Source organism: Rhinatrema bivittatum, chromosome 3, assembly GCF_901001135.1.
Source record: "Rhinatrema bivittatum chromosome 3, aRhiBiv1.1, whole genome shotgun sequence".
NCBI lineage: Eukaryota > Metazoa > Chordata > Amphibia > Gymnophiona > Rhinatrematidae > Rhinatrema > Rhinatrema bivittatum.
Genome location: NC_042617.1, coordinates 503,152,240 through 503,175,478, shown reverse-complemented (window position 1 = coordinate 503,175,478; position 23,239 = coordinate 503,152,240). Strand labels below are relative to the sequence as shown.

The window sequence follows — 23,239 nt, the reverse complement described above, 5'->3', positions numbered from 1 at the left end:
ACCTACCTTGTCTAGGTGAAAACCTTTTTGGAGACAAGGTCAAAGAGGCAGTGGCAACCATTAAAGACCACACGGAAACCCTAAAACAATTGTCTCAACTTCCTCAAGACACGCACCAACCTTCTACGAGGCCTCCTAGAAGAGAAGTGAGGAAACCGTATTATCGCCCTCGACGATATTATCCTCCTGCTGCCAGAGCCAGACAGCAACGCCCTACACAGCGTTCTCAAACTCGACAGGCCTGCTAGGCCCCAGCAACCTGCGCCTACTGCATCCACATCAGGCTTTTGAAAAACAGCCAGAGAGCAGAAACCATTCTCGAAATCCTCTTCCACATTTACCAGTCGGAGGTCGAATAGCTTACTACCATCAAACTTGGACCTCCATCACAACAGACCAATGGGTACTCTCAATTACAGCTCGAGGGTACCACTTGGATTTCCTCACTGTACCAAACGAAAATCCTCCTCTTTCATCTTGGACAGTGACTCATCACTCCACAATCCTGCAAGCAGAATTATCCACTCTTCTGAAAGCCAGGGCCATAGAACCAGTTCCTAGGCCTCAGTGGGGCAGAAGATTCTACTCCCGATATTTCCTCATTCCAAAGAAAACCGGGGGCCTACGTCCTATCCTGGACCTCAGAAATCTCAACAAATTTCTAAAGAAAGAGAAATTCAGGATGGTATCCTTAGGCACCATGCTACCTCTTCTTCAAAAAGGAGATTGGCTCTGCTCTCTGGATCTTCAAGACGCTTACGCTCACATTCCAATTTTTCCTCCTCATCGACAGTACCTGCGATTTCTGGTCGAAGGACAACACTTCCAATACCGAGTACTACAATTCGGCCTAGCCTCAGCACCTCGAGTGTTCACAAAGTGTCTAGCAGTGGCGGTGGCACATCTTCACAAGCAAAGAGTGCATGTGTTTCCTTACTTGGACGACTGGCTCATAAGAAGTCAAACACAAAGCGGAGCTCTCACTTCTCTCCAGCTCACAATAAAGTTGCTTCACTCCTTGGGATTTCTCATCAATTACAAGAAATCCCATCTCACACCATCTCACCAGTTGCAGTTCATAGGTGCAGATCTCAACACCATCACAGCAAAAGCTTTTCTTCCAAGAGACCGTGCTCAAACGCTCGTTCTCCTAGCGCACTCTATTCGCTATCAGTCTCAAGTTACAGCTCATCAGTGCCTCACCCTACTCGGACACATGGCCTCAACAGTTCATGTCACTCCCATGGCCAGACTGACCATGCGACTAATGCAATGGACACTCAAAGATCAATGGATTCAAGCCATTCAACCATTGTCCACTCCCATTCAGATAACACAAGATCTGAGATCTTCCCTTCTCTGGTGGACATCAATGATCAACTTGCTCAAAGGCCTACCTTTCCAGCAACCAATTCCACAAGTGACTTTAACTACAGATGCACACATTGGTCATCTAAAGACACAGGGCACGTGGACAAAGCAAGAAGCCTCCTTTCAAATAAACTTCCTGGAGCTTCGAGCTATATGCTATGCACTACATGCGTTCAAGGACTGCCTTTCACACAAGACTGTTCTGATTCAAACGGACAACACAGTAGCCATGTGGTACATCAACAAGCAAGGGGGAACAGGTTCCTACCTCCTTTGTCAAGAAGCAGCTCAAATTTGGGACTGGGCCCCTAGCACACTCAATTCTTCTACGGGCCACCTACCTAGCAGGCATCCGCAACACAGTAGCAGATCGCCTCAGCCGTCACTTCAACCACACGAATGGTCCTTGAATCCAGCAGTAGCATCCAAGATCTTCCAACGCTGGGGTCAACCGACGATAGATCTCTTTGCATCCCATCTTAACTACAAAGTGAACAATTAATGCTCTCTCCTCTGGCAGCAAAACAGCCTGCCAAAGGACGCCTTTGCTCGCCATTGGAATTCAGGCCTGTTATATGCGTATCCACCGATACCGCTCATAACCAAAACTATAGTGAAGCTTCAACAGGACAAGGGGACCATGATACTCATAGCCCCATACTGGCCTCGACAAGTATGGTTCCCCACACTTCTAGATCTCTCAGTCAGGGATCCAATTCGCCTGGGAGTAGCTCCCAATCTCATAACGCAGGAACAGGGTCAGCTGCGCCATCCCAACCTTCAATCCCAGTCCCTGACAGCATGGATGTTGAAAGCTTGATCTTACAACCACTCAACCTTCCAACCACTATATCTCAAGTGCTGATAGCCTCACATAAACCTTCCACTAGAAAGAATTATTCCTACAAATGGAAACTGTTTACTTTGTGGTGCACTCAGAATGCATTAGATCCCTTCACTTGCCCCACTACCTCACTACTAGATTACCTATATCATCTTTCAGACCCTGGTCTTAAGACTTCATCTGTAAGGGTACACTTGAGTGCAATCTCAGCTTATCATAGCAAGCTGGGAGACACACCTATCTCTACACAGCCTCTCGTCAGTAAATTCATGAGAGGCCTAACGCACATTAAACCACCAGTTCATTCCCCAAGCATACAATGGGACCTGAACGTAGTCTTAACCAGGCTAATGCGTTCTCCATTTGAACCCATAGATACCTGTGACCTTAAATTTCTCACTTGGAAAACGGTTTTCCTTATAGCCATTACATCAGCTAGAAGGGTCAGCGAACTACAAGCTCTAGTCACATACGAACCCTTTACAAAGTTCCTACATGACAGGGTGGTCCTCCGTACTCATCCTAAATTCCTTCCAAAAGTGGTCACGGAATTCCACCTCAATCAATCCATAGTTTTACCAACATTCTTTCCAAGGCCTCACTCTCACCAGGGAGAAAGAGCCTTACATACCTTGGACTGTAAGCTTGCATTATCTTTCTACTTAAACCGCACTACAGTCCACAGGAAATCCAGTCAGCTGTTTGTATCCTATGATCCAAACAAACCTGGTAAACCAGTGGGTAAACATACTTTGTCAAATTGGCTAGCAGATTGCATACAATTTTGTTATGAGAAAGCAGGCCTTACTCTTCAAGGGCGAGTAAAAGCACATTCAGTCAGAGCAATGTCAACCTCAGTAGCACACCTTCGCTCTGTACCCTACCTATTCTAGACATTTGTAAGGCAGCAACATGGAGTTCTCTTCACACTTTTGCAGCTCACTACTGTCTGGACAAAGAAGGAAGACAAGATTCAGCCTATGGACAATCTGTCTTAAAGAACTTGTTTCCAGTATAATCCCAACTCCTTCTACATCCAACCTGCTGTGATCTTCGGCTGATTCATTTCAACAACAATACTTCACTGTTGCTTCACGACAAAATGACTCAGCCTCTAGCTTGCTAATCACCCATATGTGAGGACTAGCATCCTGCTTGTCCTGGGATAAAGCAAAATTGCTTACCTTGTAATAGGTGTTATCCCAGGACAACAGGATGTAGTCCTCACGAAACCCACCTGCCACCCCGCGGAGTTGGGTCAGATACGTTTTATTATTTTATTTTTGGCTAACGCTAATTGCTACAAAACCAGACTGAAGGGAGACCCCTGTGGCAGGGAATATCATGGCATGCTGGGCATGCTCAGTAGGCACTCTGGTGCCAGTCAAAAGTTTCATAGAAACTTTTACAGAAGTTTTCCGTACATAGGGCTCCATTACTGATGTCACCCATATGTGAGGACTACATCCTGCTGTCCTGGGATAACACCTATTACAAGGTAAGCAATTTTGCTTTACATTACAGCTCACCCACAGATAATGATTACATTACATTACAGCTCACCCACATAAAGCTTAATCTATAAAGGCTTCTGGGGAGTCCATTTCTGTCTTTCTCTTGTATGTGGTTTATAGAAGGCACCTTATACTATATGGTTGTAGAATATTGTTACTAGGCTTACATTATTGCTACTAAGACACTTTGGATCCTTTTTATGCTTCTTGCTGTATTGTTTTGCACAAGTATTACTGTGTATTTAATGCAAAAATTTAAATAAAGTTATAAAAAAAAAAGAGCACCGGTCCAAGTACAGATCCCTGTGGCACTCCACTGTTTACCCTTTTCTACTGAGCAAATTGACCATTTAATCCTACTCTCTGTTTCCTGTCTTTTAACCAGTTTGTAATCCACGAAAGGACATCGCCTCCTATCCCATGACTTTTTAGTTTTCTTAGAAGCCTCTCATGAGGGATTTTGTCAAACTCCTTTTGAAAATCCAAATACACTACATCTACCAGTTCATTTTATCCATATGTTTATTAACCCCTTCAAAAAAAAAATGAAGCAGATTTGTTAGGCAAGTCTTCCCTTGGGTAAATCCATGTTGACTATGTTCCATTAAATCATGTCTTTCTATATGCACTACGATTTTGATCTTTTGAATAGTTTCCACTATTTTTCCTGGCACTGAAGTCAGGCTCAGTGGTCTACAGTTTCCCCGGATCGCCCCTGGAGCCCTTTTAAATTTGGGGGTTACGTTGGCCACCCTCCAGCCTTCAGGTACAATTGACGATTTTAATGATAGGTTACAAATGTTAACTAATAGATCAGAAATTTAATTTTTGAGTTCCTTCAGTACCCTAGGATGCATACCATCCGGTCCAGGTGATTTGCTACTTTTTAGTTTGTCAATCTCTGACCTACTACATCTTCCAGGTTCACAGTGATTTGGTTCAGTTCGTCTGACTCATCACCCTTGAAAACCATCTCCGGAACTGCTATCTCCCCAACATCCTCATTAGTTAACATGGAAGCAAAGAATTAATTTAGTCTTTCTGCAATGGCCTTATCTTCCCTAAGAGCCCATTTAACCCCTCGGTCATCTAACGGTCCAACCGACTCCCTCACAGATTTCTTGCTTCGGATATATTTTTTAAAGTTTTTATTATGAGTTTTTGCCTCTACTGCCAACCTCATTTCAAATTCTTTCTTCGCCTGTCTTATCAATGTTTTTCCACTTAACTTGACAATGCTTATGCTTTATCCTATTTTCTTCGGATGGATCCTTCCAAGTTTTGAAGGATGTTTTTTTGGCTAAAATAGCCTCTTTCACCTTATCTTTTAACCATGCCGATAATCGTTTTGCCTTCCTTCCACCTTTCTTAATGCGTGGAATATATCTGGACTGCGCATCTAGGATTGTATTTTTAAAAAATGTCCATGCCTGTTGAACACTTAACGTTTGAAGCTGCACCTTTCAGTTTTTTTCTAACTATTTTCCTCATTTTATCAAAGTTTCTCTTTTGAAAATTTAGTTTTAGCGCTGTAGATTTACTTATTGTCCCCCTCCCAGTTATTAGTTTAAATTTGATCATGTTATGATCGCTATTGCCAAGTAACCCCACCATCTTTACCTTTCTCTCCAAATCCTGCGTTCCACTAAGAATTACATCTAAAATAGCTCCCTCTCTTGTTGGTTCCTGAACCAATTGCTCCGTGAAGCAGTCATTTATTACATCCAGGAACTTTGTCACTAGCAAGTCCTAATGTTACATTTACCCAGTCAATATTGGGGTAATTGAAATCTCCCAATATTATTGCTTGGGTAACCTTGATGATTCTATTGACTATTGTTGTGGTAATTGAAATCTCCCTTTATTATTGCACTGCCAAATTGGTTAGCTTCCCTGATTTCTCGTAGCATTTCATCAACTGTCTGACCATTTTGTCCAGGTGGACGGTAGTATACTCCTATCACTATACTCTTACCCAACACATGGGATTTCTACCCATATAGATTCTACTGAGCATTTAGTCTCTCTTATATGATCTTTATCCTGTTGGACTCTATACCTTCCCGGACATAAAGTGCCATACCCCCACCTTGTTGATCCTCCCGTTCTTTGCGATATAATTTGTATCCTGATATAGCACTGTCCCATTGGTTATCCTCCTTCCACCAGGTCTCTGTGATGCCAGTTATGTCACTTATTTACTGCTATACACTCTAACGCTCCCATCTTACTACTTAGACTTCTAGCATTGGCCCCTTAACGCGATGGTGGCCCCAACTCCACTGGACCGCCAATGCCTTAAAGGGCAGCTGGCCAAAAACAAAAGATTGGCGGCCAAACAGGGAGGTTGAGTGGGGTCAATGCTTGACCCCTGTTTCAACCCAGGACCGCCCCCCCGAATCTCTCACTACCATCTTTGGCCCCTCTGACATCACACACTACCAACCCCCACCTCAAAATGGATCCCGTGTTGAGGCCAGGTGCACCATTTTCCAAAATGACGCCGACCTGACCTTGCCCCAGTTTGATCCACGGACCTTACCCTAGTCACATGGCTGGGGCAAGATCAGGTCGGTGCCATTTTTGATAATGGTGTATACCAGGCCGGGTGTGAGAGTGCACCTGGATGCGGGATCCCTTTTTAAGGTGGGGTTCTGTATGATGGTGGGGAGTGCTGAACCTCTTTCTTTTTTTTTTTTTTTTCATTTTTTGGGGGGTGGGGGTTGATAGTGAGTTACTTCACAAGGGTGGAGAGCTTTGACTTTGGGGGCTGCAGCCGCATGCATAATTTAAACTTATTTTTCTATTTTGGGGAGTTGGGGCCGCCTCAACTTGAAATAGGGGTCAGCACTGACCCCCGTTCAACCTCACTGCTTGGGGTGGTGTGTTTATTTACTTTATTTTAAATTTTTCTCCTGTTTTAAATGTGTGGTGGGAGCCTCAGGATCCACATTAGGTTCCCATGCCTCCCGCTGCACATCTAACGCTTTTCAAGGAGGTGGTGGTGTTTTATTGTGGCCAACCGCTTCTCGGTCGATCGCGAAAAGATATTTGCATCAAATTGACTAGTAATTACCTGTGCGTGTATTTGCATTATTCATGCATGTAAATCACATGCAAATAAGGTCATTTTAATAAGGGAGGGTATCTGGGTGGGGAGATGCAAAATATTGCATATATCGCACGATGTAACACGTTAGAGCCCTAATGCGGCTTGATGAATGACCCGGTTAGATTATAAGCCCTCTGGGGATAGGGAAATATCTATAGAACCTGAATGTAATCCGCTTTGAAGTGCTGAAAAGCGGAATATAAATAAATAAAATTTAATAAAACAGAAACAGTTTGATTCTTTATCCAGAGGTATTTGAATCAGTTAAATGTAGGCTATATCTATCTTATTATGGGCCTTATTAAGGCAGGTTTTTGAAATGGCACTAATTTGGGTTTGCTATGACAAAAGGTATGAAGACTTATGCAGTCCAGACTTTTTTTTATACTTTATTCTTAACTACTTTTGAAATATTTCTATAATATTCATGATGAAAGTGTAGAGTATGTGTTGTGGATCAGTGAAAAAAACTCCTACTTCAATACATTTTGATTTGTATTTTTTATACAGCAGAATGTGAAAAATGTACATGAGTGTGAAGTTTTTTACAAGCGCTGTGAATGTTAAAGGAAAAAGCACAGTTGTATAGCATGAAAAGTTTTTGAAAAATGCACAATTGGCTTCACAGGTTTTCCTTAATGCCATATAGTCTATTACTTCTGACCTTTTTCTTCCCCAAGTCATATTTGAGTTAAGCTTATAATATGATAATTAAAGATCCTTTTTATATTTTGCAGACAGACGAATGGAGACTGAGCTATGTTAACAGAGACTTCTCAGTGTGCCCTTCTTATCCTTCAATTGTTACTGTGCCCAAAGCAATTGATGATGAGGCGCTCCGCAAAATTGCAACCTTTCGCCATGGTGGGCGTTTCCCCGTTCTTAGTTACTACCATAAGAAGAATGAGATGGTAAGTACTGGGTCCCTTTGCTAATAGCATTTGAATTTCTATAGTCTTTAGAACTGTTTGTGTTTGTGATATCCTACTTTCCAAAGGGAAGAAGGCTTATGAGATTGCCATGTGTGTGTGTGTGTGTGCCCAAGTGTTCCCCCTTCTCTCCCCAGTTATTTTTTTGTGTTTAGTGTTTTCCCCACACCAGATTTTCAGGGCATATCAGGGTCTCCAAGAGGATCCTAAGAAAAGTAGGCGCCGATTAGTTCTGCATGGAACTTCTTGTTCATAGTTTAAAGAGTCATTTTCAAAGCTGTCAAAACAGTGCCCATGGAAATTGACCGTCCTATAAATGTAAAGGAACTGTATGCACAGCTGGGTTTTTTTTTTGCCTCTGTATGCACAAAAGTAATCCTGGGTTTGGGGGAGGGGTTTGCATTTATGTGCATACTTTTGCTCAAAAAAAATATCTGTACAAATCAGCAGGTGCTGGTGTGGGCTACAAAATAAACACTACCGGCAGCTTAAAGAAAGGATCTTTATTTAGATAAAGTATGGAATATCCCAGGAGAAGTGTGAGATTACCAGCAAAGCAATTCAGAAATCATCTGAGAGCATTGTTGACACAATAGATGGCCACCTCCCAATTTACACACCAATGACTAGTTTACATAATATTTCCTAATTAGTTGGCATTATAATATCTCATATAAGTTAATGGAACTAATTGGGTTCTTGTAAGTCATGTAATTTCTTGTAACTTGAATCCAGAAGGCAGGAATGAAACTCAAGGCTGAACTTGGCATACTTTTTGACTTTTAGCATACATTCTAGCATTTCAGCATATTCTGGCATGTCAACAGCCTTTAACAGTTTTACAAGATGATCAATGCAATCTCACAGTGCAGAAATGATTTTCTACTTAGCTATTCTGGTCTTATAGAAGAACTTTTCAAAGCACCTTTATAATGTAAATGTGTGCAAGCAATTTTTCTGGGATAATTTTCAAAAAAGTATGTACATACTTCTGCCTTGAAAACTGATTAAAAGTCTATGGGTAATTGAATATGTGCAGGCAGTTACAAAATTACTACCTAAAGGTCTTATTGACTAAGCATTTTTCCTATAGATGCAAAATAGGAGAAAATCTTTAGTAAATAACCACTTACATATGTTGGTGATGTGCTGGTAAGTACATGAGTAGGAGTATTTGTCAAGGGATATTTTGGGAAAATCCAAAGATTAGTTCATGAAAATGTCATTTTGTGGAAGGTGCATATTCTGTTTTTGGTGGGTTTTTTTAAACTAAAAAAAGTATGTTTTTCAAATATCTGCTTTTCCTTACTTTCCTGTCTGAGCACGATTTGTTTGTTTCCAGATTTTATATACCTTACACTCAACAAAAGTTGGCGGAACGGTACACAGCATTATACAATACACAAAATGACAATAAAAACAAAATACAAACAAACATTACATTTCTTCAACATCATGCTTACCCAAATCAGGATTAAGAACAGACCAAATCAAGCCACTATGGAAGGATCAGAAGTGAGAGAGGCAGGCTTGAAAACACCATGGACAAGTCTAGAGCTAAAAAGTAGCTATCCTGCAAGGCTGTTCACTGTGCAGTTTTTAATAGTGCTTATTTGTTTAAGGCTTCAGTTTCTTGCAAATTTATAGGAGGGGAAATAATCCAACATAAAAAACTGGACAAGCTGGTATAGGGACCTTTTCCCTATAAAGCATCATCTTAGTTTTTCCTATTTTCAAGGGTTGTGGGTAAAAGTGATAACCCTGCTGTGGGGAGTTTTGAAGCATGTCAGTTTTGGATCCACTGGCGAAGCCACCTGAAGGAAAAGAGAATTGGAATCAGTATGAAGCATGCAGCAGGAGCTGGCTCAGGGGAAGAGTCCTCAGCTAAGGAACGCAGAGGGGTGGGGTAAGAGGCTTGCCTGGAAAACCTGAGGAGTGATAAGGGTTGACATGATGGATATTGCAGATAAAAGGATGAGGTGGGGGGGCCTGAAGCAGAGTGGTAATAGCATTTGTTAGGAGCCAAGGAAAGAACCAAAGCTGAATGAAGTGAAGAAAGGGAGTAGAGGAGTGATTACTGGTTACTGAAGGTGAAGGAGGCCAGAGGAGCAATGGCTGGAGGTGTTTATGGGGGTGGGGAGTTAGAGAAACCTAGAGGTATGGTAGGGTAGAAGAATAGTGCCTGGAACTAATTGCCAGTTCAAACAGTTAATATAACTATTAAGCAGTAACCTAGTGGTAAGAGTAGCAGGCTGTGAAACAGGGAAGCCAGGGTTCAAATCTCACTGACATTCCTTATGACCTTGAGGCAATGGAGGGGGAAGGGTCTTGCTCAGGTACAAACTTAAGGCCTGATTTGCTAAGCTGCTTTTTTTCCCCCCCATAATCAGAGAATAGCTTTAGTAAATAGGACTCTTAGATCGTAAGCCCTCTGGGGACAAGAAAATACGTTAACATACCTGAATGTAATCCACTTTAAAATATCTGACCTTCACAGAAGGTTGAATATAAATCAGAATTTAAATTAAACTGAATTTGGCAGCAAGAGCAGCAGATTGCACTCTGATACCACATGAGTCAGCATGAGCTGATGCTCAGTTTCTGCAGGGAAGACACAGACTCGGAGAAACTATGAAGCAAGCTGCCAGAGGGATTTTATGTTTTTGGTTAGAAAATTCTTCCTTGTTGAAGTTGTTTTCAGAGGACAGCAAGCAGGATGGCAGTTCTCGCAGATGGGTGACATCATCCGATGGAGCCTGGCATGGAAAACTTATGTCAAAGTTTCTAGAACTTTAACTGAGCCTCATTGAGCATGCCCACGGCATGCATTATACCACACATCCAAGTGGGATCCCTTCAGTCTTTCTTTTTCCATGGAGCCAAGTAGTCACTGTTAGTGGGATTTTGGGCATTTTTCTATTTTTGCAATTTCCCATTGTCTTTTTCTCTATTCCATATTCGAAGCAAGGTGCCACAATCTTTCTAATATTCTAATATAGTCTCCCTGGATAGGTTTTTCAAGCATTTTTTTTTTTTTTTTTGCAATCTCTTCCCTTCTGGGCAGTGGTGCTGTCAATGCCTGCTGGCTGTTGGCTATCTCCTGTCATCAGATTTTAGTTTGTGTTCCTTTTCTTTCGTGATGCCATGTCATCTGGCCTCCAGCGGTGCCCCAGGTGCAGGAGGACTAAGTCTATCATGGATTCCCATGATAGATAGGTCCTCTGCTTTGGGGCATTGCATTACATCCAGGGGTTGCCACAAATGTGCGGTAACGAACTCTAAAGGACATTGGATTTGATGGAATGTCTGATTGGGCGCCAGAAAACTGATCCATCAGCATCGACAATGAAGGACCACGGAGCCGTAACAATGTAAGTGGAGTCATTGGTATCGGGAATGGGGGGGCTATTGGCTCTCTCAGTGTTGATGGTCGGCAGGGACTCCAGGGATAGGCCATCACCCATCATCTCTGTCTAAGGCAGCCTTGGGTTCGTCCTCTTTATCCAAGGCATAGGGGAAGACCGATGCCTAACATTACGGAAAGCTGAAGAAACATTGATGTCTGTCCCGAGCACAGGGATGATCTAGCGCATGCTGAGAACCCCAAAAGCGATCTCCTGGTAAGGAGTGCTCATCCTCGGACTGCTGAGGGTTTGCAACAGTCTCCACTGGTCTTTGTATCTACTACCGATCCTCTTCTTGGTTCCGAAGAGGACGTAGTCACTCCTTTCGTCTCCCAGTCGGTGTTGGCATCAGCAATCTTTGAGGAGGAATTGGAGAGATGTGTGCAGCTGGCCATGGAAAAGACACCTGAATGTATGTTGGCCTTTAAGATAGTCCGAGATGACTTCAAATACCTGGGGATTAACATCCCCAGAGACTTTAATGTTCTTTATTCCAGAAATTTTGATGACGACCTTGTAAAAATTAGACAAGATTTACAGGCCTGGGAAGATTTGCCATGTTCTTGGGTGGGCTGGATAAACTTGTTAAAAATGAACGTGTTTCCTAAATTATTATACTCATTTCAACACTTGCCATGCAATATTCCTAGTCTAGTCTTTGATAATTTACACTGTCTAATGTCCAAGTTTATATGGCAGAATAAACCAGCTCATATAGGACTTCGTCAGTTCTAGCTCCCCAAGAAACAAGAGGGGGTAAGGCACTCCCTAACCTCAAAATTTGTTACTTGGCATCTTGCTTAGTTTGTCTAAAAACATGGTTTCGGCATAATGATGTGTCATGGTTACACTTACATGACATCAAGCTGCTTTTTGTTTCCCCTAAATCTCGGATCCAGCAACGGGCATAGGGCCAGTACTTTTCTAGCACACACATTACAGATATGGAGTTGGGTAATGGAATTCATGGGATTGGATGGAGAAAATTTACAGCCTTTAGCCTTCATCTGTGGTAATTCTAATGTTTCAGGATATACTTTTTCCCCGGCTTTTCGGGCTTGGAAGGACTGTGGTCTTTTTTTGCTTCGCCCAGTTATGGTAAGATGGTATGTTCTGAACATTTGATTTGTTTGTTCAGGAGTTTGATATTTCAGTGCACACTCATGCCAACTACTTGCAATTCAATTCAATATTGTGGACTTGGAGGCTCCCCTTAAGGCCAATAAACGACATGGAGAGCTTCTTGGGGGACCCAGAGGCATCTGTCAAAGATATCACTGCCATTTATTGGGGGATCTTGTTAGGTAAATATGGCACTGAAACTTCAGCATCGCTGATACAGATGAAATGTAGATTTGGGTATAACATTAGATGTCAAAAAGTGTAAGCTTATTTGGACTGTGACTCGTAGCTCCCTGTGCATATGGTGAACTGAATTAATTTTACAGTTACTGCACAGAAATATTGTACTCCAGTCTTTTATTTCAAAATGTTCCCTAGATCATTTTGAAGAGGGTGCAGTGAGATGGAAACCTATATACATATGAGATGGTATTGCCCAGGAGTGAGACACTTTTGGAGACGGGTAACCCAGGATATTGCAGATATCCTAGACCTCCCTGTTTACATTGCACCCCTTACTGGCTTGTTGGGTAGGTGGGACAGGTCTCTTGTTCCCTGCATTTATAGAAGATTAGTAGGTTAATTCTTGTTAGCTGCCTGTATGATGATTGCCACCTTTTGGAAATGGAATCCCAGTTTAGCAAGCCCAGGTATATGAAGTAGCTGATATTGAATGTCTCTGATATGTGATAAAAAATAAACAATGTAAATATACATGGGGGATATTCCACCGATACTACAGTGTTACAAGCTGAATCTACACCCAGGACTGTTGCTTCCACTTCTGTGAATGCCCTCATCTAAGTTTGATATGAGTTTACCGTATATCATTGCTATTTGCATTCGTAATTCTCTATATTTATGCAAATGTGTTCATGCAATCAAAGTAATATTTGCTATAATATTCTATGAAAGGTGAGGTTGTGAATTCTTCTGTCCTACTGCTTTACGTACTTTGTATGCCAAGAAAAGATTATAAAGTTCAAAAAAAGAAAACGTCCTAAGGGCTATTGAAAACAGTTGTAGAATTCAGCTCAATGTGACAGTATATGGTCTAGCTCTTCTACATTAAAAAAAAAAAAAATTCTCGATACAGGTAATCCTTCATCTTGAGGAATACAAGAATGCAATTACTGGACATCAAGAGTGGCCAAAAAAGATAATTTGCATTTTCTCCACAACCCTAAAAAAATTCAGAAAATTAGTATCCCTCACATAAGAAGTGATTTGATACTCACACAATTTTTTTAAAAAGCATTCACACCATATAGAAAGTGGCTCCAATATTGAATCATTAGTTGAGATGATTGGTCTTTGTAGAAGTGTGTGCAATCTTTCGTGAATCTTAGCATAAAGTACAAATAGTGGGTAAACTGGGATGTTCCTTATTCAAAAAAGATTTTTCCTGCTTGGTTAAAAAAAACAATGTTCAGTACTTTCTTCACAATTCAATACATTGCTTTGTAGCCCCTTAATAGGATCCAAGCTCAATCTTTTATAATTTGAAAGTCAATTGTTTCTAAATTACTCAAACATAGATATATTGAGTGACTATTGTACCGCCCTTATCTGCTGATTTAATGATGATGCTATGATCATTTTTCAAAGATATTAATGCATTTTCTTCAGAAATGGACAGATTACTAGAAGCCTTGCCATATCGAGATTCTAAGGCAAGAATATCTCTAAGCAGAAAATTCTTAAGCCTGTAGTACTGGATCAGTGGTTCCAGGTGGTATCCGTTTTCAAGGATTCCTAGGCAAAGAAGTAGAACAATTCTGCGATGAATGACTTGCATTCCCATGCAGGAACAAAGTGTGACCACCTTTTGGTCTAACCTTGAGGTATCTCAAAGGCAGGGCTTTCCAAACCTGTCCTGGGGACCCCACAGCTAGTTGGGTTTTCAGGATAATTGCAATGAATATACATGAGAGAAATTTGTATATACTGAGACTTCATGGTATGCAAATTTTATGTAATGAATATTCATTGTGGATATCCTGAAAACCCGATTGGCTGTGGGGTTTGGGAAGCCCTATCATTAGGCCAAGTATTGGGCAAGATGAGAAACCCTTTATCCTACTAAGCACTACATGGACTCCTGTTCTGTGCTTGTCGATTTTAGACCTGCAAATCTTAATCTGGACTTGATTCTGAGAAAGAAATACACCCTTTCTCGGAATGCCAGACTGCTCCAGTGAAAACCTGGAGGAAGGCTCTGAAAAAAGCCAGGGTAAAAGCACAGTGGAACAACAAAACCTCAAAATTGTTAACGCATTCAACATTTGGTACTTGAAGTTCAACTAATAAATCATGTTATGGGTCCCCTCATATTCCTTCCCCTTTCCATTTGCCCAGAACCATCCTGACATCCATTTCTTTATCACGAAAGACCTTGTAAGATCTTCACCTAAGGAACGAGGAGAAACTAAAATCCCCAGCTAAGCAAGAAATAATATAGTGCTGAAACATCCTCCCATCTCTTTAACAGAATAAAACATATTAATGAGATGCTGTAATATCAGTTGGCCTATATCCCTATCTGTTCACTAAAAGACTGGAAATTGGTGAGACTCTGATGTAACTCCACTGAGGCCTCAGTGATGATACATCCATTATTATAAGAACATAAGATGCCACCCTGAGTTAGACCAAGGGTCCATCAAGCCCAGCATCCTGTTTCCAAAGAGGCCAATCCCAGCTACAAGTACCTGGCAAGTACCCAAACACTAAGTAGATCCAATGTTACTGATGCTATAATAGCAGTGGCTATTCTCTAATGGGTAGATTTTCCACATGTGCGCGAGCTTCCCAGCACGCTCACATGGACCTGCCGATTTTCTACCATGTGTGCGCCAGTGCGCATGTGGTGGAAAATCCGTGGGCCACGTGTATGTGCCCACACATTAAATAAATCTCAAGCTATTGTTTCTTTTTGATTAATAGCAGTTTATGGATTTTTCCTCTTGGAACTTATACAAACCTTTTTTAAACCCAGTTACACTAATTGCCATAACACATCCTCTGGCAATGAATTCCAGAGCTTAACTATGAGCTGAGTGAAAAAAAAATTTCTGTTTTAAATGAACAACTTCCTAACTTTATGAAGTGCTCCCTAGTCCTTCTATTACCTGAGAGTAAATAATCGATTTTATAATAACCTGTTCAAGTCCTTCCATGATTTTGTAGACCTCTATCATATATCCCTCCTCAGTCGTCTCTTCTCCAAACTGAACAGCCCTAATCTCTTTAGCCTTTCCTCATAGGGGAGCAATTCCAAGCCCCTTATCATTTTGGTCACCTTTCTCTGTACCTTGTCCAGTGCAACTATATCTTTTTTGAGATGTGGGGATCAGAATTGCACACAGTATTCATGGTGCATTCTCACCATGGGGCGATAGAGGCATTATGATATCCACCGTTTTATTTGCCATTCCCTTCCTAATAATTCTTACTATTGTTTGCTTTTTTGACAGCCAAAGCACACTGAACTGACGATTTCAATGTATTATCAAGTATAACGCCTAGATTTCTTTCCTGGATGATAACTCCTAATATAGAACCTAACATTTTGTAACTACAGCAAGGGATGTTTTTTCCTATATGCATCACCTTGCACTTGTCCACATTAAATTTCATCTGCCATTTGGAAGCCCAGTTTTCCAATTTCATATGATCCTCCTACAATTTATCACAATCCACTTGAGATTTAACTACTCTGCATAATTTTGTGTTGTCTGCAAATTTGATCACCTCACTCATCATACTCCTTTCCAGATTGTCTATAAATATAGTATAGATCCCCGATGCACTCTACTTTTTACCTTTTTTTCTACTGTGAAAACAGACCATTTAATCTTACTGTTTCCTTTTAACCAGTTTGTAATCCACAAAAGGACATTGCCTCCTATCCCATAACTTTTTAGTTTTCTTAGAAGCCTTTCATGAGGGATTTTGTCAAATGCCTTTTGAAAATCCAAATTCACCACATCTTCTGGTTCACCTTTGTTCACATGTTTATTCACCCCTTCACAAAAAAATACAAAATTTGTGAAGCAAGTCTTCCCTTGGGTAAATCTATGTCCCATTAAACCATGCTTGTCTAAATGTTTTGTGATTTTATTCTTTATAACATTTTCCACGATTTTTCCCGGCACTGAAATCAGGTTCACAGGTCTATAGTTTCCCGGATCACCCCTGGAGCCATATCGGGGTTACATAGGCCACCTTCCAATCTTCAGGTATAACGGATGATTTTAATAATAGGTTATGTTTCAGACCTCCATTGACCAAACTGTTGTACGATCTTGAGGACGGGTGTTTCCAGTGCATCTGCTTCCAGAGCCAAGAACTTCTTCAAAATGGACAACTTACAGCTCTCAGGCACATACAGCCTTAGTCAAATAACTTAATTGGCTAACTCTACATATTGGAGTTAGTCAAGTAAGTTATCCAGATAAGTTAATTCTGCTCCAGAATGTCATTTATAGCCAGATAAATTGTATCTGGTTAATGACTTGGCCGAATAAAATTTATCTGGTTTACTCGAAACGGGTACTTAAACATTGGAGTTTGGCTGGCTAACTCAAGTTATCTGGTCAAACTCCTTTGAATATGGACATCTTTGAGCACATTACCTACAGCTGTAACTTTTTTTCATTTTGTTGATCTATAATATTTGTTACCTGAATACAGAAGGGCACAAATATACTGGTTATTAAAGATTAATTCATTAAAAGATCAAAATGTCCTCAAGATATAAATATCACATCCTCCTAGGCCTCCTTCAGTATATCAGCTCAGTTTTTAAGAGAATACATTTATAACTAATAAAAACAAAAATGTATAAATACTCAGTAATATATCATAGGCATAATCAAACACTGATCCTGTCTTCTGGAGTAGCTGACATTACCACATGAAAATTACAGGAGGAAAACAATTCATGTTCCACACGTACAGAATAGGAAGAACAAATGACTCTTTCAACATTCCAGCTGAATATTGTTTTTCTGCTTCCCAGAAGATTTGACAATTTCTTTTTACAATAATGCTTTTACCTCATCAATGAGAGAAGTTATATCTATGATTATTAATAGCTTCTCTCCCTTTTGCTGAATATATCAAATGGGCCTCCACTCTCAAAGGAAAGACACCTTATTCTTTTTTTATTATTCTTTTTTAGTTTGTTCTCAGAATGAAAGGATGTTGGCAGTTATTCCAGTTTTAGTATCCTATAACTGAACGAGTTATTGACTAGACAACAAGAATTGGCTTCCAGAGGTACATATATAAGATTGTATGTGTGTTTTTTTTAAATTTTGTTTTTGCAACATCTTAAGCTTGCCAGGTCTGTAAGTAGTCAGTGCTCACAGCATAGTGGCAGAAAGAAACTCCCATAGTAATGCCAGTTGGAGAGCCACAAATTTTATCATGCATCATGGAATGCAGTTCGAAGGACGATATCTGTGATTGATTGTGCTTGACCGAACTTGTATGTATAAAACGGACAGCATGCAACCCTTTGATACAGCAGGCAAGCTAAACTTGCTATCCTGTTGCCGATCACATGCTGATGTTGCAGCCTTGGCACATAAGTTACTGGGACACACTGTGTTGATGAGTCCTGGCCACATTCCCTACTTCCCCATCAGCAAAGGTTTTGTTCTCTTTGATCTGAAAAAAAACAGGACAGCGTATAGAAATATTTCAGATTTAAATATAAATTATAAAATTGTAACCCCTAATCATAAATAACCAATACAACTATGCACAGATAGGACTCATCAACATTATCCCAGGGCAAGCAGGATGCTAGTCCTCACATATGGGTGACATCGATAATGGAGCCCTATACGGAAAAACTTCTGTCAAAGTTTCTATAAACTTTTGACTGGCACAGTGTGCCCACTGAGCATGCTCAGCATGCCATGATATTCTCAGCCACAGGGGTTTCCCTTCAGTCTTCTTTTTTCCGCGGAGCCATTAGCCTCGTGGTTAATTTGGAGTCCTGTGTGGTAAATTTACCATACCTCATAAAAAAAAAAAAAAAGCTTAGAAAAACTTCTTTCCGCAAGGGTCTCCCATAAATTCCATCACGGTAAGTTTTTTCTTTTTGCCGTCTGTTCCGTCTTTCTTAGCCTGGTCGTCGACGGCTGTCCGACTAATCATGGCTAAGGGCTTCAAAAAATGCCCTAATTGTTGCAGAACTATGTCCATCACAGACCCACACTTAGAGTGTGTGCTCTGTCTTGGCGGGGACCACGATGTCCAATCCTGCCAAAAGTGCGCCGAGATGACACCAAAAGGACAACGACTCCGAATGGAGAAAATGGAGCAACTATTTCGCCTTCAGTTGCTCCCTTCAACATCAACGTCTACACAATCATCTCCGGCGGGAGCGATTCATAAAGTAGTCCTTAAAAAATGAGTTCTGGATGAAGCGGGAGATAGATCCTCATCGTCCCCCTCAGCTTCTTCGATGAAATCGGCATCGGGCACCGAAAAAGGTAAAGAGAAGCATCGGCATTGTCATCGAAGGCCTCACGGTTCCAGCATCGATCCGGTAACCGGTCAACCATCGAAAGATTCCGGATCTCCATCTAAGAAACCTCGGACGGAAGAGGTTTCTATGAGGCCTTCGACTCCACAGCGATCCCCACCGATATCGGTATTGGGAACCGTTCCTCCCCAGGGCTCTGTGGAGGAATTGGAATCGCTATCGCTGCCTCCCCCCATAGCTGCTCTGGTTTCACAGCTATGCGGGCGGAACTGGACGGATATATCCGCCAGGCAGTCAGGAATGCGCTCCTCGATGCCATACCAGGACCAGCTCAACCTTCGAGGCCAGCGCCATTGACATCGCCACAGATGGCTCCAATTCTTCCATCGACGCCGATACCGATGCCGTTCCTGGCTCCATCGGAGACTTCTTCGATGCTGTTACCAATACCATCACGTCACCGAAGCCATTGGTACCGATTACGATGCCAATATCGGTTCCACCAGAAATTCCTCCGATGCCAGCACCTGATTTATCCATTTTGGCACCTATTCTAGCAAAATTGGATGCTCTGATTGATGCTCTTCCTCTAAAACCTCAGGAAGCACCGTTGCCACAGAGGACACCAGTTGTTCTTCCGGAATTACCGATTCCTGATCCCATTCCGGGTCCGTCTGGGATTCCCCACCTGATTCCCTCAAAATCTCCACTGTTTCCATCGATACCTTCAAAAGCCAAAACAACTCATACACCTGGCACTTGGACGGACACAGATACCGATGTCTCCACAGACGAAGAAGTCCTCTCGGAGCCTTCTCCCCCGGAGGAACATAGAAAATCCCCTCCAGAGGATCTGTCTCTTTCTAATTTCATAAAGGAAATGGCAGATACCATTCCGTTCCAGCTACAGTCAGAAGAAGATGTCAGACAAAAAACACTAGAAGTGTTACAGTTTGTGGACCCACCGAAGGAGGTCTTAGCCATACCAGTCCACGAAGTTCTTCAGGAGCTGATGTATAGACTATGGAAACATCCTGGATCAATTCCTCCTATTAACAAAAGGACTGATGCAACATACCTGGTTCAACACATCCCAGGTTTCCAGAAGGCTTAACTGCCTCATCAATCAGTGGTAGTTGAGTCGGCACAAAAGAAGGCCAAGAAATTAAAGACACATTCTTCAATTCTACCAGGAAGGGATAACAGATTCCTAGATAATCTAGGAAAGAAAATGTTTCAAGGATCTATGCTGTTCTCCAGGATTGCTGCCTACCAGCTATTCATGACACAATACCAACGCAATTTATGGAAACAAATGCAGGAGATCACTCCCTGACCAGCTTCAAGAACCTTTTTCCAACATAATTCACAAAGATTTAGAAGCTGGTAAACACGAGGTTCGTGCAGCGTACGATAGTTTTGAAACAGCATCTCGACTATTGGCAACGGGTATCAGTGCTCTAAGATGGGCATGGCTCAAGGCCTCAGATTTTGAGGCCTGAGATACAGGAGAAACTAGCTGATTTCCCTTGTCTCGGAGACAACCTCTTCGGGGATAAGGTGAAGGAAGCAGTTTCCTTGTTAAAGGAACATTCAGAAACTCTAAAACAGCTATCTTCGATACCTCAAGAGTGTCAACCATCATCCAGAAGAATCCCAAGAAAGGATTCCAAACGCCCATATTATAGACCAAGGCGTTACTATCCACCTTCTACACGTGGATGCTCGTCTAGGCAGCCAAGAACAGCCAGACCTCAACCCCCTCCTCAAACGGGATCTACTTCGGGGTTTTGAGACACTACCAGAGAACAGCAGCCTCTCCTCCAATCCAATTCAAAGCTTACCGGTAGGAGGTTGGATTGCTTTCTTTCAACACAATTGGAATCCCATTACCACAGACCAATGGGTACTCTCCATCACAACTCAAGGGTACCACTTGGACTTTCTCACTGTACCAAGCGACAGTCCACCCACTTTGTCTTGGACAATAAATAATCAGTCCACACTCTTACAAACAGAATTATCCACCCTTCTGAGAGCCAGGGCCGTGGAACCAGTTCCCCGACCTCAGCAGGGCAGAGGATTCTATTCCCATTATTTCCTCATTCCAAAGAAAACATGAGGCCTACGTCCCATCCTAGACCTCAGAAATCTCAACAAATTCTTAAAGGAGAAATTCAGGATGGTATCATTAGGCACAATGTTACCTCTACTTCAAAAAGGAGATTGGCTCTGTTCTCTGGATCTTCAAGACTCTTACGCTCACATTCCCATATTCCCTCCTCATCGCAAGTATCTACGATTCCTAGTAGGAACTCAACATTTCCAGTACAGGGTGCTTCCATTCGGCCTTGCCTCAGCACCCCACGAATTCACAAAGTGTCTAGCAGTGGCAGTGGCCCACTTACACAAGCAAGGAGTGCACGTGTTTCCTTATCTCAACGATTGGCTCATCAAGAGCCAAACGAAAGAAGGAGCTCTCAACTCTCTCAAGCTCACAATCAATCTACTCCATTCCTTGGGATTTCTCATCAACTACCAGAAATCCCACTTCACACCATCTCACCTGTTACAATTCATCGGAGCAGAATTAAACACCATGACAGCAAAAGCTTTTCTTGCATGAGACCTTGCACACACACACTCGTTTCCTTAGCAAATGCCCTACGTGCTCAGTCACAAGTAATGGCTCATCAGTGCCTTATTCTTCTCTGTCATATGGCCTCTACAGTTCACGTCACTCCCATGGCCCGATTAGCCATGAGGCTCATGCAATGGTCTCTCAAAACACAATGGATACAAGCCATTCAGCCACTGTCTTCTCCAATTCAAATAACTGCGTTCCTAACTCCTCTGGTGGACAACCATGGACAATTTACTCAAAGGCCTGCCTTTCCAGCAGCCGGTTGTGCAAATGACTAACTTAAGAACATAAGAAAATGCCATACCGGGTCAGACCAAGGGTCCATCAAGTCCAGCATCCTGTTTCCAACAGTGGCCAATCCAGGCCACAAGAACATGGCAAGTACCCAAAAACTAAGTCTATTCCATGTAACCATTGCTAATGGCAGTGGCTATTCTCTAAGTGAACTTAATAGCAGGTAATGGACTTCTCCTCCAAGAACTTATCCAATCCTTTTTTAAACACAACTTTACTATACAGCTGCTCCCCAGCCCACCTTGGGCTGGGGAGCACACATTGGTCATCTGCAAACTCAAGGTACTTGGACACACCTCGAAGCTACATTTCAGATAAACTTCCTAGAGCTTCGAGCTATACATTATGCGCTGCATGCGTTCAAGGACTGCCTGTCATACAAGACTGTTTTAATCCAAACGGACAACACAGTAGCCATGTGGTACATCAACAAACAAGGAGGTACGGGCTCGTATCTCCTTTGTCAATAAGCTGCACAGATTTGGGACTGAGCCTTAGCACACTCAATGTTTCTACGGGCCACTTATCTGGCAGGCATTCACAATGTAGTGGCGGATCGCCTCAGCCGTCATTTCCAGCCTCACGAATGGTCTCTGGATCCAGAAGTGGTGACCAAAATATTTCATCGTTGGGGCCAATCAACAATAGACCTCTTTGCATCACAACTGAATTACAAAGTGAGCAGTTACTGTTCCCTGTTCAAGCAGACAAACCACTTATCCAGGGACGCCTTTGCTCACCACTGGAACTCAGGCCATAAGAACATAAGAAATTGCCATGCTGGGACAGACCAAGGGTCCATCAAGCCCAGCATCCTGTTTCCAACAGAGGCCAAAAACCAGGCCACAAGAACCTGGCAATTACCCAAACACTATACGCATAGCCCCCGATACCGCTTATAACCAAAACTCTGGTGAAGCTACGACAAGACAAGGGGTCCATGATACTCATAGCCCCGTATTGGCCTCGACAAGTTTGGTTTCCCATACTTCTAGATCTCTCGATCAAAGAACCAATTCGCCTAGGGATAACTCCCACTCTCATAACTCAGGATCAGGGCCAGTTGCATCATCCTAACCTCCAATCCCTATCCCTGACAGCATGGATGTTGAAAGCTTGATCCTGCAACCCTTCAATCTTTCAGCTGATGTATCCCAAGTGCTTCCAAATGGAAACTATTCACCTTGTGGTGCAAACAAAACAATACTGATCCTTTCACTTGCTCCACAACTTCTCTTCTAAACTATTTATACCATCTTTCAGAATCTGGTCTCCAGACTTCATCTGTATGGGTACACTTAAGTGCAATCTCTGCTTACCATAACAAGATGGGAGATGCACAATATCAACACAACCTCTCATCAGTAGGTTTATGAGAGGTTTAACTCAACTTAAGCCACCAATTCGGCCTTCAGTCACAGAATGGGACCTGAATCTGGTCTTAACAAGGCTTATGTGTTCTCCATTCGAACCCATAGATTCCTGTGATCTTAAATTTCTCAC

At 42.0% G+C, this 23,239-nt stretch overlaps 1 protein-coding gene across 1 annotated transcript in view; it reads left to right on the top strand.

Moving 5' to 3' along the window:
• The window catches only part of MTMR9 (myotubularin related protein 9), a 156,688-nt gene that overhangs the window by 51,950 nt on the left and 81,499 nt on the right, over positions 1 to 23,239 (top strand). Inside the window, exon 4 of the mRNA XM_029596148.1 lies at positions 7,579 to 7,752. Within this exon, the coding sequence (XP_029452008.1) occupies positions 7,579 to 7,752 (174 nt within the window). The remainder of the gene's footprint in view (positions 1 to 7,578; positions 7,753 to 23,239) is intronic.